The following is a 15,618-nucleotide window of genomic DNA, read 5'->3' as shown; positions in this document are numbered from 1 at the left end:
GTACTTGGTTGCAAGATTGTCAGGTGACTCTTCCTCTGTCTTTTTTCTTCCTAATTGCCACAAAGCTATGTTAGTAGACTTCAACCTTTCCTGTGGCGCTGTAAACACCGCTGTCATCTGAAAGGAGTACTGATACAAAAATTGTACATCAAGTCTTTTATGTTGCAATAATTAACTAGCTGACGACCCGAATCGTCACGATGGGAAACCTCATTTGGATGAGCACGTGAAGGTTAATTTCAGTTCCAGTTTCAGAAAGCAGCAAAAGAGGGATAACCCAGCCCCGTTGGGTCCCCCCTCTCTTTGCTTAGAACACCAAAGCAAAATCTGATACAGTGTGCCGATGTCGTGAGGTGCTCCGTTTCGCGTGCAGTTGCGCTAGGGTGACCAACTGCGCGGTACATTAAAATTAATTTTAAATATGTTCTAGGCTATATTGGTCGTTGATATTTTGCAGATAATCCATCTGTGATCTCACATAAATATATGTTGCTAGTTATCTCGCCTTCAAAACTTTGTGTCAGTACTTTTTGAACAACTTACGATCCAGCGAACTCGCCCATCCGAAATGCGCGATGTCACCACTCTCGGAGTCAAAGCGCGGCCCGCTCCGAAGGCAGTTCGTGGTGGTGGGCGAGGCACGAAAGCCTGGAACTCCTTGCGCTTTAATGGCAGCCATTCAAACTTTTTGTCGGCGTATAGGAACGGCTTTCTTTCAGTAACAAAAAAAAAAAACGAAACTTGAAAGTTCACGCCTGGCCATGTTCGTGTCCGGCAACTGCGAGAAGAAATGCTTCATGACGGCCATATTTTGGTCACCACACACTGCAGTTTTAAAGCAAGAGGAAGAAAATCACTCAAAAATGCGCATCGCGAGCGTACTATAAGCGCATGAAAGCGTGGAAGAATGTGCGAAAGCGAGAACGAGCCAAAAGGTTGCTAAAATAACGGTCAAAACGTGGGGTCGAAGTACCACGTGACCTTTCTTCCGCCGTTCGCGCTCAAGCACATGTTGACCTATGCCTTCCTATATAGGAACTCTCTGACTTTTTTTAATGCGCAAATGAGGGTGGATGTGAACAGGTGGCTCGCTGTTAGGTGCAAATTCGGTTGTCGAACTCGCAGGAAACATGTCCAGGTAGGTATTTCAGCTTATTTACGACACATTCCACGATATGCATCACAGTAGGTGCGCTGTCGATCGCCCGTAAAGGCTGTATGCCAGGTAACGTTGGTCGCTCGACCTCACTTTCAGATAGCAGAAATGCTCCACATTTCCTTATAATGCCTCGACCTGCGATCACTGTACGGGAAAGCCTTCCCGTGAAGCTTGCTACGAACTCGTGCGTTTTGTGCACCTCATTTGCGATTGCGTGCTGGTGGCAGGTATCTGTGATTAACATTACTGCTAAGTGTCGGCACTCCGTGCATCGCCGCGCCGGCGTTCGCCACTACGTGCTCGGCGATACTTGATCGCTCGCCTTGCAAAATTTTCCAAACGCGGGCGTCGTCTCGCCGCAGCATCTAGGCGCGCAGTGCTGCCGATCGCTGCGATCTGTTTCGGTCCTGAATGCGGAAGTTTCGCGGCCGCGAAGATGTTGCGGAAAAAGCAAGAAATAAACCGAGGTTAGCTTTCCGTAGCGAGTGTTGACACCTCTTTTTTCCCCGTGCAGTATGGAGCCCGTGGTCGAATGACAACATCACAGTGAAGATGGAGCAAGCGAACGGCACTCTCAAGGTCAGCGCCGAGGGCGCATCGCCGCAGCACGCGGCTGACGTCGCGAATGGCAGCGTCACACCGGGATACCGGCCCGTCAAGTTCACGCCGACGGCGCACTTGGTGCAGAGTCCGATGCAGGTGAGCGCGAGGGTTTGTTTACCAACACGTTTTTTTCTGCGCTTATATGCACCGAACGTCGGCGTGCGCGCGAGATTAAATTCACAAATGCGTGAAACCAAACGCAACTGATTGGCTTCACGCGTTTGTTGTACGAGGCGACCTTTACAGAGAAAGCTGTGCTGCATGAAGTGCCTGCACGGTAACCTTGTCTTTTGTAGCGTAACCTGTTGTAAAAGGAGAACTCCTGCAGCTGATGTCATTGTTCCCAATATTGTTACATTTCAGTGATGTGCATACTCGTGCTTCAATGCCCCGGCCATTGAGATTTTTGTATGATGTTATGTTATAACCCGAACGGCTTTTTCCAGGAACTACATTCGTCTGTACACAGTAATTCTGTTACAGTGTCGATACGCCATAGATCGGCAAATTAGTATACGCATTGCTTAATTAGTATCATAATGAGTGCATGTCCCTGATATCTCAGACATATGTCTTGAACCACTGAGTGGCTTTTTCAGTAACTTGTTTAGAAGTGCACATTCAGTATACAGCCTAATTTTTTTAGGTGATGGTTTGACATCAACTAGTCCCAAACTGAAACAGTATAAGAAGAGCATCAACAGCTGTTCTGTGTTATACTAGGGGACAACTTTCTGTGGCAATGGAACCAAAGCTACAGGTGGGGGAGCTAACTGCCCTGTGTTACTGCGCCGAAGTAATTCCCAATGAACTGGTTTCGGTTTCAGTTTTGGCATGACAGATGCGCATTTGCTGCGGCTCATTTTTTCGGATGTGCTCCATGGTTGAGTGCGTTGAACCACGATCACTGAGCGCGCAGGCATATTGGCGACTCATTCCCTACGCTTCATTTGCTTCTAACCAGGGTACCACTCAAAACCTCCGCATTGAGCCATGCAACAGTACGCTCGCTTACGCTGGTAAGCCGGCTAACCGAACGAAATGTGGAAGCAACGCACAGTCCCAGTTGTGTCAGTCTCACTTGGGCGTACACATTGCAGACCACTTGCTTCGTTTGTTTTGACAGCTTTTGGTTCCCAAGCTTCTTCAAAATCTTATGCGGTACGATTGAAGTGGTGAGCTTCCAGAGGAAAAGGCACCGTCGATGAGAAGGTCTTTTTTTTTGTGTGTGTGTGAAGAGAACCTGGGAACCTGATGCCAGTGGAGAACGCTGCAACCGAGAAAACCCGAAAATCTGAACAGTAATGCTGTTTCACATAATCTGGCTAATAATTTCGTGGTATTATCAATTTGAGGCTGTACATTTTTGAAATACTTAGGTTACACACAGCAAATTGTGTTTTGTGGACTACTTCTAGCTGCGCAGCGATACTACAGAAAAGCATGGTTCAGCTCTGTAGCCTCGACTGCATTGCCACAGAAAGTTGTCCCCAGGTATAGTGTAGTTGCTTGAGATGGATGTTCAAAATGTTCTTTTAAAATGAAGTGCACAAATTGGGACACAGACAGGCAAGAGAGACTAGATGAGCGTCTATGTTTATTATACTCGGGTGTTTATTAACTCATGACTCCGGGTTTCTGCAGAGTTGGAGTCGTATTATGTAACAATTCTTTTCATTCTGCATTCTTTTTGCCCTTTTTTCTGGCTTTATTTAAGCTGTGTGCTTGCCTTCACAGGGATCAGCCTCCGGGTGGGACTGGGATAAGAAATGAATTTGCCAAAAAGAACCTTTTCAAAATAGAGGCTCTTGTGTGTTTGTCCAACTACGCTGTCAATTTTGTCTGAGAATTTTTGAGGTATATGGATATCCTCTTGTACCATTTGTGAGTTCTTGTGAGGTCCAAAAACTAGCCTGCAGCTCGCAGCATCGACTGCCTCCCAGGAGGTAATGGACGCAACACGGGCGCCTGTGGCACTGAAAGAGCAGTGTGGTTCTGTATACCACATGAAGGAAAACAAAAAACTTATAATTGGGCTGAAAGGCGGTCCTGTTAAGTAAGACTCTCAACTTCACTTCATTGAACAATGTGGCCGCACAAACAGTTCAGTAGAATGCTCATGGGATTTCTAGATGACATAAAATAGCTGGGTACATAAACATAACTCAAGGCTCTCCTGCATTAAAGAGGTGCTTCTGAAATCAACCCGTCAAAATTTCATAACACAATATGCAATATTTTGTAAATGTCACGATGATGGCAACTGCATCAGGTGACGTAGCCATTATCGCTCAGAAGTCAGTTTAATCTGTAAAATCTGGAAGCATCAAGGAAATATATCTAGCCAAAAACGGACGAACACAGGAAACGGTGAAGGAGACAGGAAAGCGGCTAGCTACCAACTCTGGTAGAGTTGGTAGCCTACTACTACTATAAAATCTGGAAGCTGTAGCACTTAGGTTCATACCATTGGACAGGCTACAGACAGTCTGTTCATTGTGTGTGCCACTCCACTATAACCTGAAGCTTAGAAAAACGGATGCATTGCTGATCAGCTTACCGAGCCCTTCCTTATGACTGAAGACCTCAGTCTACGTAACACATTCTGGGGCGACTCGCATTGTGATGTAAGAGGTATTAAGATTGAGAACATTGTTGATATTCTGGAGTCATTTTCTTTAATAAAAGAGAACCCATGTCTTACTGTGCCACACATCGTTCATAGTGTTGTCGATAGCGTTTAATAAGTGTGGTGTCTGCATCAGTCATGTTGCATCTCAACGGGAAGGTCCTCCAAGATCGTATCTGCAATCGTATTGGCAACTAGAAAATTATGGCATATGTGTCTTTATCACTTAGTTCACGTCTCGAATAAAGCAAATAAATTCTAAACACAACTTCTAAAAAGCGTATTTAGCCCTGTGGCACATAATTTTTGTGCAAAGCCGCACGGCAGGGAAGTGTGTCCTACTATCATGCGGCGTTCTGTCATCTTTTCACAATGACTCAGTATGCGTGGTGTCCACAAACGTGGACGTCGCACCAACTTAAGAAATTTTGGTTGCTCGCAGGGCAACAAAAGTTGAATAAAAATAAAATAAACCCTTCCTTTTCTCAAGTAAAGCCAAATAATTCAAAATCTCTGGGCACTTAAGGTGAAATTATCAAAAAAATGTAGGCATACACCTCGATGGGTGACTTGAGGAAAATGGTATTGTTCTGTGTGCAACTACGGCTGTTTTATCACAGCACTCGTCCCTTGGCGATGTGTTTTATGAAACTTTCAAGTAACGCCAACATCTCACACAACTTTTCAAGGCAACGCGTTGGCTTGCTTAATCACACTTTGCTGATATGTTTTGTCCACATATGTGGGTGCTGGGATATAAAAAAGATAACAATAGTCAACCATAACTTTTATTACAACTGAAAGTACTTCAAGCTGTTCAATATTGAGTTTATACTTTATGAAGCAGGATTTCTTGCTTGGATCCTGTATTATTGCTTGTTTTGCTCCAAAGCTGAATACCCTCTGCCTCGTTAGTCACCATGACTATGACTAAGAAGGGGTGCTTAAGTTTCTGTAAATATTGCAGAGAAATGAGGAGGATATAGCAAATATGGCAGACTTTAAATGGCATGAAAGTTGTGATCCTTGCAGTCATGACCCATGTGACACTTTCAGGCACAACAGGAGACAGTAGCCACCACTCCACCCTCCCCCACGGCAGCCCTCAAGTCGTGCTGGAACCCCATTGTGAGCCAGCTCAAGGAGCAGCACTCACCAAGGGCCGAGCAGCGAACGTCGGCCGGTACCTCTCCGCTGAGCACCCCAGGCACACCTCCGACAGTGTATCCCATACCGCCTCCGCCACCTGCATACCCGGTGCCTCACAGGAGCCCCTCGGGTCTGCCCCCATCTCAGAGCCCCACGGTCACTCTGCTGCAAAAGGCACGAGGTACGGGGCTTAAGCAAGCAGAAAGTTGTCACACACCAATTTGATGGGAAGTCGTTGAACGTGGTATGTTATTAGGGCCAACGTTTCCACTAGGGGACTTGTCTTCGTTGGGCGAAAACACGTCCTCTTGTCAAGTCACTGGGTCCTGTGACATTCCACATTTGCGTTGTCAGGGCAAGCCTCTGTCCTACCCCAAACTTCCGTCTCGCTTGGACGTCATTGAATTTTTTCCTTTCCACGAACTTTCCTCTGACTTGCACGTTCTCACAGGACTGATTTGCCATTATCGCTGTGGTTCTAATCGGTGAATAATTTGCCCTTGCACTGCTATCTGCAATCTTCCTGGTTAATTTACATGGTAGAGTGACCACTTGGAAATGTTGTCTTGGATTTGAATCCCAGACCAGCACCTGCGTTTCTCCAACCACAAGGCTTTCCTTTTGAGAACTTCATAAGGGATTCCTTTACTGTTGTGCTACAAATAGATGGATGGGAATTTTCCCCTTTCATGAACCTTCAATGTTGATTAGCCTGTTTTTAGACATGAAGTGTTGTATTATTTAAGCTGGGATGATTAAAACTTAATGATTATGTATTTTCATGTGCTGACGTCAAATATGAACTCAGTTTTAATGTAGACTATGCCATTAAGTTTAAAATGAATTACTAATGAAAACATAATTTCATCACATTTTTAATAAACTGGCTACTTACATTTTGCTGAATGAAATGTCATTGAATTTTAGAGTTATCAAAGAGTTCTACAAGAATAATTTTCTAGCTCTAGCTTTCCTCAAACGAAACTTATGAAGCTTCGATGTTCTTGTTTGAATGACTGGGAAAAAGCACTTTTTTATTTTGCCCTGTCTTAAAATTTGTAACTTTCCAAAATAATATTTAGCACTCTATTGCACTCACTAAGCACTCAGATTTTCAGCAAGACAAAAATGATCAAAATTGAGTGTGTCAAAGCTGAGAAAAGCTTCTCAGAAGATTGTAAGGTTACGAACAATTAAAGCTGGGAAAATAGCAATGAGCAAAACACCATTGGTTGCTGATGTGATATAAAAGGGTGTAATGGCTAAAGTAATGACCTAGGATGTATGAAAATTGGTGAGGTTATGTATCAGTAATGGCAGAATCCAAAAATAAGATTTACAAAAAATATTTTCTTTTTCTCAATTTTTGATCCCGAAAAGCAGCTTCCCAACTTGTTCGATTAGCAATTTTGTTTATGAAATATTGGTAGCACAGATTGGTTACAGTTTCATAAAGGATTCGGGCAAGCTCATATTCTTTCACCATACTTATTGAGCTTGTACACTGAATATGTACACGGTAACTGCGACTTCGAAAACTGGGTTCTTCGGCCAGGAAGCATGCATTGAAAATTTGCATTTTGAAGGTGAAAAAAGAAAGATATAGCTGCTCTTTTTCTAAAGAAAGAAAATTGAAGTTAGGGCTTCAGGTGAGCACGGAGCATTCTGGTGAATAACGACGTAATAGGTGCTGTAGAACACTACATCTTGCTAGAATCTGAATTAGACAAGTTGGGTAGCTCTACAAAAGAATTGTGGCAAAGCTTAGCGTTAGAAAAGAAAACAATGGGTGAACTTTCAAAGATTATAAAGCATGAAGGTGTCGGCCTCAAAACTAAATCTGTCTGGTGAACGACTTGGTCTTTCCTGTGGCAATGTCTAGGTGCGAGTTGTACACTTTGTAGAAATATGAAAGCTATATTATTTTGAGCTAGGGTGCTGGCGCAGAGTTTTCAAAATCTCTTGGACTGTTAAATGAATGAGTATCTTGGTCACAGTAGAGATCAGTCATGAGTATTCTTTTGAAGCAAAGGTAATGAAACTAAAACTTGCCTATTTTCGTCGAATTATGCAAGCTACAAGTTCACTGGTGTGAAAATTAGATCGAGCCAATGTGGAAGGTGAGAGAGAACGAAGCCACGTGTTTGCAAGATCGTTCGTATTCTGGAGATTTCAGGGGAATGCTTAGGTGAGCTTACAGAACTTACAATAAATAGGTCTCATTGATGTTCATATGCTTACGATCTCACCAGTTGTTGCCAGCAACTCGACACTACATGACAGCACAAAATAGTTATTTTTAATCATCTGTCTTGTTGGTTGGCTTACCATGGCTATAGTGAACTAATTTTGGATCCCGATTTAATTTCATTGTAGTGTGTTTTATACTGAATGCCTACATCGTCTCGTTTGGGAAGCATTCCATTTGAACATTAGCCCTTTGCATATTCTTCCCGATACAGTAGAACCCCGCTGTTACGTTCCTCACTGCTGCGTTTTCCCGGCTGTTACGTCGTTTTCCGCCGGTCCCGGCATAGCTCCCATAGGATACAATGTATTGGGAACCCCGCTGTTATGTCGTAACTGTCGGACCGTTCCCGTATGATACGTCGCGAAGTGCACCCGGAGCCGACCAAGTGACTACCAAAGAGAGCGGCCATGGTGCATTTTCACGCAGCTTGGCCTTGTTTGACCGTAATATTAGCCGCATGAGAGGCACAAGCAACAGAATCTTTCAACTGATGCAAACAAAAGCATGGCCTTCGAGATTCAAATTGCAAAGATGGCGTCTATGACGTAACTGCTCGCGAAAGCAAGGCCTTCGAGATTGGCATTTACTATTGACAAAAGCATAGCCTCTGAGATTTGCATTGCACAAACATGGCGTGTATGACGTAATTGCTTGCGAAAGCAAGGCCTTCGAGATTGGCATTCACTTCTGCCATTGCGTTCGCGTAGACTCATCATCATCGTTATTTGTCGGAGAAAGGGAGGAGTTCGAGCTGGTTGGAGCTTGCATGGTCGTGCGTGCGGTTCGCGGTCGGACTCGCCGCGCCGGTCGTGATTGCGTGTGCTTAGTTCTTTCATGCCTACAGCTGTTGGTGTTAAAAAAATCACATACGTTGATTACATTTCTGTGGATAAGGCCGTCCTAAGCTCCGCGTTTCTATCCATCGACTAGATCGCGGCTGAGTGCGCCAATTTTCGTGCTGCACGTAAGAATTGAAATAAAATTCTGTACTACTAAATATTTTGCCGTTTTTCCTGTTTTTCGGCTCTTACGTTTCCCGTCTCTTACGTTTATTTCGTACGGTCCCTTCAAAAACGTATCAGCGGGGTTCTACTGTATTATGTCTGACAACACAGTGCTTAAAGTATTGGGACTGTACAGTACGGTACTACATCAGCATGACAGTTTCTTGTCAGTACTTCTTTAAAGGCGTATTGCTCTCATCGCGATGCACGATATATACTCTTTAGGTGAGGACACTCGCGAGACGTGATCGACCAGATAAAGTAACAACGCCACGCGCCCATCGGTTCACTGATGGCAGCGGATACCTATCGGTGGGGTGACACAACTTAAGACAAAAATGTGTTCCCATAGCAACTGGCTCTTCACAGGAAATCCAAATTTTGTAGTCTGCGAACGTGGCTACAGTGCGTCAACAACTCAAGTTGGAAACCCTCACCGCGTTTTTCATGAGTGATAAATAGAGCGATAGTTCTCCAGCTGATAGATACCCGCTGCCGTCACTGGGCCAACAGACGCGCACCGTTGTTACATTATCTGGTCGAACGTGCCTTGCATGCAAGCTGAGAAGTGTCCCCACCTAAACAGTAGGGATGGGCGAATAATGAATTTGAGGTTCGAAGCGAATAGTGATTTGGTCGAATAATTTCGAATCGAATAGTTCGAATAGCATGTACCACATATTATTATGAAAAATGAGCATTTTTGTTGTGACCCTTGCACAATATTTTTAAGAATTGGAACTAGGTATGAGTGAATGTCACTTTTTTGGTTTGAAATGAAGTGGAAGCAAGCTTGAATATTATCAAGATTTGAATAACAGTAGAGTGCAAGTTATAAGGGGTACAATACGTTACAATTTAAAAATTACTATCCTTAGCGCATATAAGCCCTTATAATAAGCTTTTAAACTTAAAAAAATGTGTACACTTAACCTTGAAGTGTGGCTTCGCGGCAGTGCAGATTTCCGCTGGATGGCTAGTTTCACGGCACAGCAACCCGACGCTGCAGTGAAACCACCTCTACAGGAAGTTATGTGCGGTCAAACATACATATATTCGTTCATTTCGAATACTTCGAAATTTCGAATAATATAAACTCATATTGAAGCGAATTCGAATACTTTAATCTTCGTTCGAATATTCGAAACGCCCGAATATTCACCCATCCCTACTAAACAGTATTATATCTTACACCGTGGCTCTGATGCTTATGCTCTTGTCTGCTTCATGTGCATATAATTTCATTAAACTTTTTATCACTCATTCATGTTGTACGAGTACAAATGTGCATATCTCCGAGGTTTTGTATGTTCATAGATGCATCTCTCTTCTTTCTGCAGAGGGCCAGATTCCGAAGGGAGCCCTTTACATTGATGATCACCGCAACGACTATGCCGGTGAGTGAGATGTGTTTACAGTTTTACACCAGGATTTTACAACTGCAGAATTTTTCTTAAGGCATTGAGACCTTTGCTCCCTTACTTCCTTCCATGCTGCTATCGAAATAAGCATGTTTGATTCCAATGCACAGGCTCAGAACAGCACAGGTGGCACTGTGCAGCTGGTGCAGAGAATGTCTGAAACATCAAAGAAAAATTGCAGCTGAGGTGCATTTGTAGATGAACATTTTAATGGTACTAGGAGCACCTTCTGATGTGTTTGTATTCTCTACAAAGCTTGTTGCGATCTGGTTCTGACCTGCTGCTGTGGACACAGTGGATTTCTTGAGAATAAAAATGGAATGTCGTGAGATGCAGTAGACTCTGGTCAAACCAGCCTGAAGGGACCGATAAAATGTGCTCCATTTGACAAGAGTTTCGTTTCGAGAGAAATGAGTAGAAGTGTAGCAGTCTAGCACAAAACCAGCTGTATTTGAGAAGTTTAAGTGATTTCCATATACCGAGAGTCTACTGTTGTTAAAAATGTGCTTCTGCCATGGTGCCACAGATCTAATATAGAAGAACTTCGGGCTACAATTGCGACGTGAGCCACTCCGACAGTGTGGGTGATCCGCGGTCATTAAGACTGGAGAAGATAAGAGGAGCCCATGAAACTGTATTTTATGATTTGTTTTATTCAGATATTATGTTTCTAAGTATTTTCAATGGGGAACAGAATTGCTGTTCATGGCTCCATTCAGATTACAAGCTTTCTCGTAGTTTTTATGCGGGACATTTATCCAAACCAAAATATTGTCCTGCATGTCTAAACGTACTTGTAGTTATCAGCAGTTTCTGACCACTGTTGATAGCTTCAAGTCTGTGACTTCTTCAGAATACCTTCTTTCCTGTTAGGACTGCGAAATGATCGAAATGAGAGAGCTAGTGATGATTCATTTACAACAGCACCACTTGTGATGGGGACGAGCGAATGAATGCAGGACATGTGCGGTGCCGAAAGGTACAGGACAGGTGGGAGAGCACATGTCCTCTGTTCTCTTGCTTGTCCCTGTCTTGCTGATGAAGGTGAACCTACCTGTCATGCAGCACATTGGAGCTGAGAATAGTGTTCTTTCATGTTTTTACTCTCACGTACCCATTTTGAGTTAAGTAGGTTTACTGGTATTGAAGTAACAGTGTATCAGACATTGATCCAAGCTACTGAAGTGACTTGCATAAATGGGGGCTAGTTTATCACTTATGGTCACACAGCACTTTTTTTTTATTGTTTGGCATAATCATGTATTGTACTTGACTTGCTCTTTCTCTAATGTGCGAGTAATGTGTTAATTTTCTCGGTGAAGTTATTTTATTATACAAGATAGTATTCCACTTCCCTCTATTTTTCAGCTTTAATGAGGAGAGCTGTACTTATTCAAAGCAAATGAATCTGTGAATAGTAATATTTCTTGCTGAAAAAAGAAGTGAAACTGCACTGATCTACATGAAGAGTAATGCCAGTCTACTCATATAGACACCTATGGGCAGCAATGTGGTTACGCAGGAAATGGCTGAAGTTCCAGCCATAAGCATCCTTGCGTGTTGGGGCCATGTGGAGGAAGCTGTCAATACTGGGGTTATGAGGATACTGCAGTCTCATGACTTACGGTTTTGGCAATTCTCATATCCTAGTAGTGGTAGTAGTTCTGTTGACGAAACATTTCACATTCATCATGCCCGCTTAGTGTATTTCTTTTGCTTTTTTTTTAATCGATACCTATTAGTGGGCACAGAAATGGTTCCGATTTTGCAAGTTTTGCACAGTTTTGGCATGAGCATGCTCACTACTTGCCTCCAAAGTATGTGCGCTTGTGACAATGCACATAAAAAATGCATAGCACATGCTTTACACGTTTCACTAACTGCGAAGTACACAAGTACAGTGATAGCTTGCCAATCAACATGGCAGCCTCTATCACTCACACAGCATGTAGCATGGGACTGGTCTTGACAAGTCACACCATTGATCAAGGTTCTCTTTATTGCGATAGCACACAGTCAAACCTGACTATTTCAAACTCGGATAACTCGAATTATCCCTTATATGTATCGCACTATTTTCGAACGCGACGATGCTTTATTGTCAATGCGTTGGAAAAAGCTATGGCATCGGACAAAAATAGGCGGAACACTTCGTACATTGGGCAGCATGAAATACTCAAAGAAGTTGGCGTTCCCTCACAAGAACTTGGCTTTTCCTCATGGAAGGAGGCTTTCCTGCATGCATTTGTTAGAGTGAACGGTTTGATTAGGAGGGCACCGCGTAGAGTGAGTAGAAACTAGCACTTGCCATCATGCTCTTTCTCCCATGATCCCTTGTCGTCGACCCATCCTGCACGGTCACTGGGGTCGCTATTCGCTTCTCCGCGATTCTCTGCTCTCTTTGTTAATGCGGTGGCTGCCGTGAAACAGAAGAACCTGCTGTTTTCCACAAAGCTGGCGATAATCAACACAGTCGAACGTGGAGAACAGAAATCTGACATCGAAGCCACGTGCAGCATCCCAAGAAGCACGCCGAGTATGATATTGAAGAACAAGGCCAACTTTAGGGCCAAGGCGGATTAGAGGCTTCTGGTGCCCGATGAGTACGACGTACAACGGGGTGTGAAGACGTTGAGGCGCATTTTTGCATTATTACTGCGTATAACCAGCTCCCCGAATCACTAACTGTGAGAAAATAAGAACTCTAAAAGAAATTGCCATCTATTGCCATGAAGCCGTCTTCCTTGCATTATCGTGAAGCAGGGCCATGAAGCCAACTTTCACACCGAAATTTGCATTGCAAAATATGGCGAATTGTTTCAAAGTTTTATATTGGATTGTACAATATATCAAACTAATTTCCATTTTCTTGCTGTGACGTCATAAGTTTTGACAGCATCTACTAGGTCATACGTAGTTCCTAATCGATTAAAGTAAGTGCATTGTCCTCTGAGGTGGCCATACCAAGTTTCAGGAAATTTCGTTAAGCCAATGTCGCCAAAATACGAAAAATACACTTTCAAATCCGTGACGTCACGCATGGAGATTTTGCTGTGAAATTTAAAAATTAAGCTTTGACCTTGATTTTCTCCTGTATTAATAAATGTATGATGATGAAATTAACGACATTAGAGTTCTCAGAGTACAATTTATCAATCTAAACCAATTCAGTGTTTCGCATTAGTGTCCCTTTACCCTTAACAAAAATAGATTTATGCGGTCTATAGACAGTCTAAACCCATTTTTAGACAGTCTATAGACTGTCTACATACATTTTTGCACGGGTAGTACATAGTTTTTTTATTTAATCTCTCTTATTAACTCATATTTTGCAGCCTGTGGACAGCGCAGAGGTGATGTGAAGCACAAAAAATCTTTTGAGACGACTTCAACACTGAAACCCGAAAACACAAAAAAGCCACAGCAGCGCACGCATCCACTGACAACACGTAAGGTTTCATGTGTCACTCGCAGGATCTGATGCAGGTGTAATAGAAACAATGTAGAATGTGTAGTAGTACTTTAAATAAAATCATTGGCCCTTTGTAAACCAGACAATGCTTTGTTTATTGTGTGGCTGTCCTGAAATGGTTCATTAAAAGGCAGTTAAAGCTTACTAGAAAAATACTTGTCAGCTTGCGTTATCCACATGTTAAAGTAATTTATATATCAGATATGGTGAAACATCTTATTACTAAGCTTACGATTTCATCACTAAGCAAAAGCTCGATATACCAAAGTCGGTAAAATCGGCAATTTACTTCGTTATATGCATTCTATATCACAGAGTGAGCCCTGTGATATCCCGAAACAAGTGGTGCTGTGCAAGCAGCGGTGTCATATTTCTCCCCAATCAAGATTGCTTGCAAGGTCTTATAAAGTGACTAGCTTTGTCGGTGACATTTGTTTGATGAATAATCGCAGTCCCTTGTAAGAAAAGTGAGAGCTCATTGCATTAGGGCTACAGCCTTTACGGTTACTCGCGCTTGTCAATTGACACACGTCGACAACGAAAACGGAGGATCGAGTGCTAATCCAAGGTGCACGCAGCGTGGAATATGGAACTGCACTGTGCAAAATCACTACGATGCGCTAGGGTGCTCGTGCACATTCTCTTGGTTTTCCCTGCTCTTGCGGCAAGGAGGAGGGCATTCATGTTCCACCTTTCCTTTCTGCTGCTGCCAGAGAAGAGGCTGTTCCTTTTCGGTGGCTGCTTTCTGTCGCATGGCACACGGTTTGAGAAAATGGGTTTGCGGAGACCATGTGTTGCTCAACCATTTGACCACTGGCACCAGTAAAAGTTTAGCTTTATTTCCTCGATCTTCCTTTGTGGCAGCACTGAAAATTCATTAGGTAGCAATCGTGAGAAAGACGCTTCGTTTATTGGGGCTAGGAATTCATGTTCTATGAACATAAAGTTATAAAAAGTTAAATACTTCGTTATATCGAGAATTTGTATTGAAGGTTGTTACTCTGAGGTTTAACTATAGTATTTACCTAATGTGGCTGTTCTTGTGACATACCATTGTAAGGTTGCCAAGTATGCATTTGTTGGCTCCCTTTTCCTGGCGGTTCCTAGATATTCTGTTGCCTAAGGTGCTATCAGTAACCCCTATGCACTTTCCCACAAAACTAGTGTCATTGCTAAAGTGTCAAACCCGCTTCGGTGGTCTTGTAGTTATGGTGCTCGACTGCTGACCCGCAGGTTGCGGGATTGAATCCCGGCTGTGGCAGCCGCATTTTTGATGGAGGCGAAAATGCTTGAGTCCCGTGTACTTAGATTTAGGTGCACTTTAAAGAACCCCAGGTGGTCGAAATTTCCGGAGCCCTCCACTACGGCGTCCCTCATAAACATATCGTGGTTTTGGGACATTAAACCCCAGCAATTATTACTATAAAGTGACAAGTTTTTGGCATGGTACACTTATGAGGTATTGTACTAGCTATACTTAACAAGTAATAATACTATACAAATCTTGGAAATGCTTGACGCAACACATGAAGGCATGTTTATTAGTAACTGTGAGATTCACACACTGCTCTTGAAATTCAGGCCCTTGACAATGACACTCCAGGATATTGCTCAGTAGCGTTGTATTGATGGCATGCAGTGCCCAAAACAAGTGACCGTAGCACTGATGACAGTTATTAACAATTCTGAACTCTTTCTGTGCCGGTCACATTTTGAAAGTAACAAGCATGTTTGAAAGTAACAAGCATACTTTCCTTGGCATTATTGTGTGTTAGTTCTCATTAATAAGCATGTTTGCATGTCATTTTAGCATTGACTGATTGCTCATTACTTTATCTATTTATACGGGAAGTTATTTAGGGATGGGCGAATATTCGGGCGTTTCAAATATTCGAACGAATATTAAAGTATTCGAATTCGCTTCGATACG

General features: G+C 43.0%; 1 protein-coding gene across 2 annotated transcripts in view; it reads left to right on the top strand.

Annotated features, from left to right (window-relative positions):
• LOC119392405 (sorbin and SH3 domain-containing protein 2-like) overlaps window positions 1-15,618 on the top strand; it is a 231,434-nt gene that overhangs the window by 106,714 nt on the left and 109,102 nt on the right. For both annotated transcript variants that reach the window (XM_049414573.1, XM_049414575.1), the window contains exons 5-8: window positions 1,674-1,858; window positions 5,448-5,721; window positions 10,136-10,192; window positions 13,552-13,665. In XM_049414573.1, coding sequence (XP_049270530.1) covers window positions 1,674-1,858; window positions 5,448-5,721; window positions 10,136-10,192; window positions 13,552-13,665 — 630 coding nt within the window. The remainder of the gene's footprint in view (window positions 1-1,673; window positions 1,859-5,447; window positions 5,722-10,135; window positions 10,193-13,551; window positions 13,666-15,618) is intronic.

The sequence above is a fragment of the Rhipicephalus sanguineus genome, chromosome 1 (assembly GCF_013339695.2).
Source record: "Rhipicephalus sanguineus isolate Rsan-2018 chromosome 1, BIME_Rsan_1.4, whole genome shotgun sequence".
Taxonomy (NCBI): Eukaryota; Metazoa; Arthropoda; class Arachnida; order Ixodida; family Ixodidae; genus Rhipicephalus; species Rhipicephalus sanguineus.
This window is presented reverse-complemented; position numbering and strand designations above follow the sequence as displayed.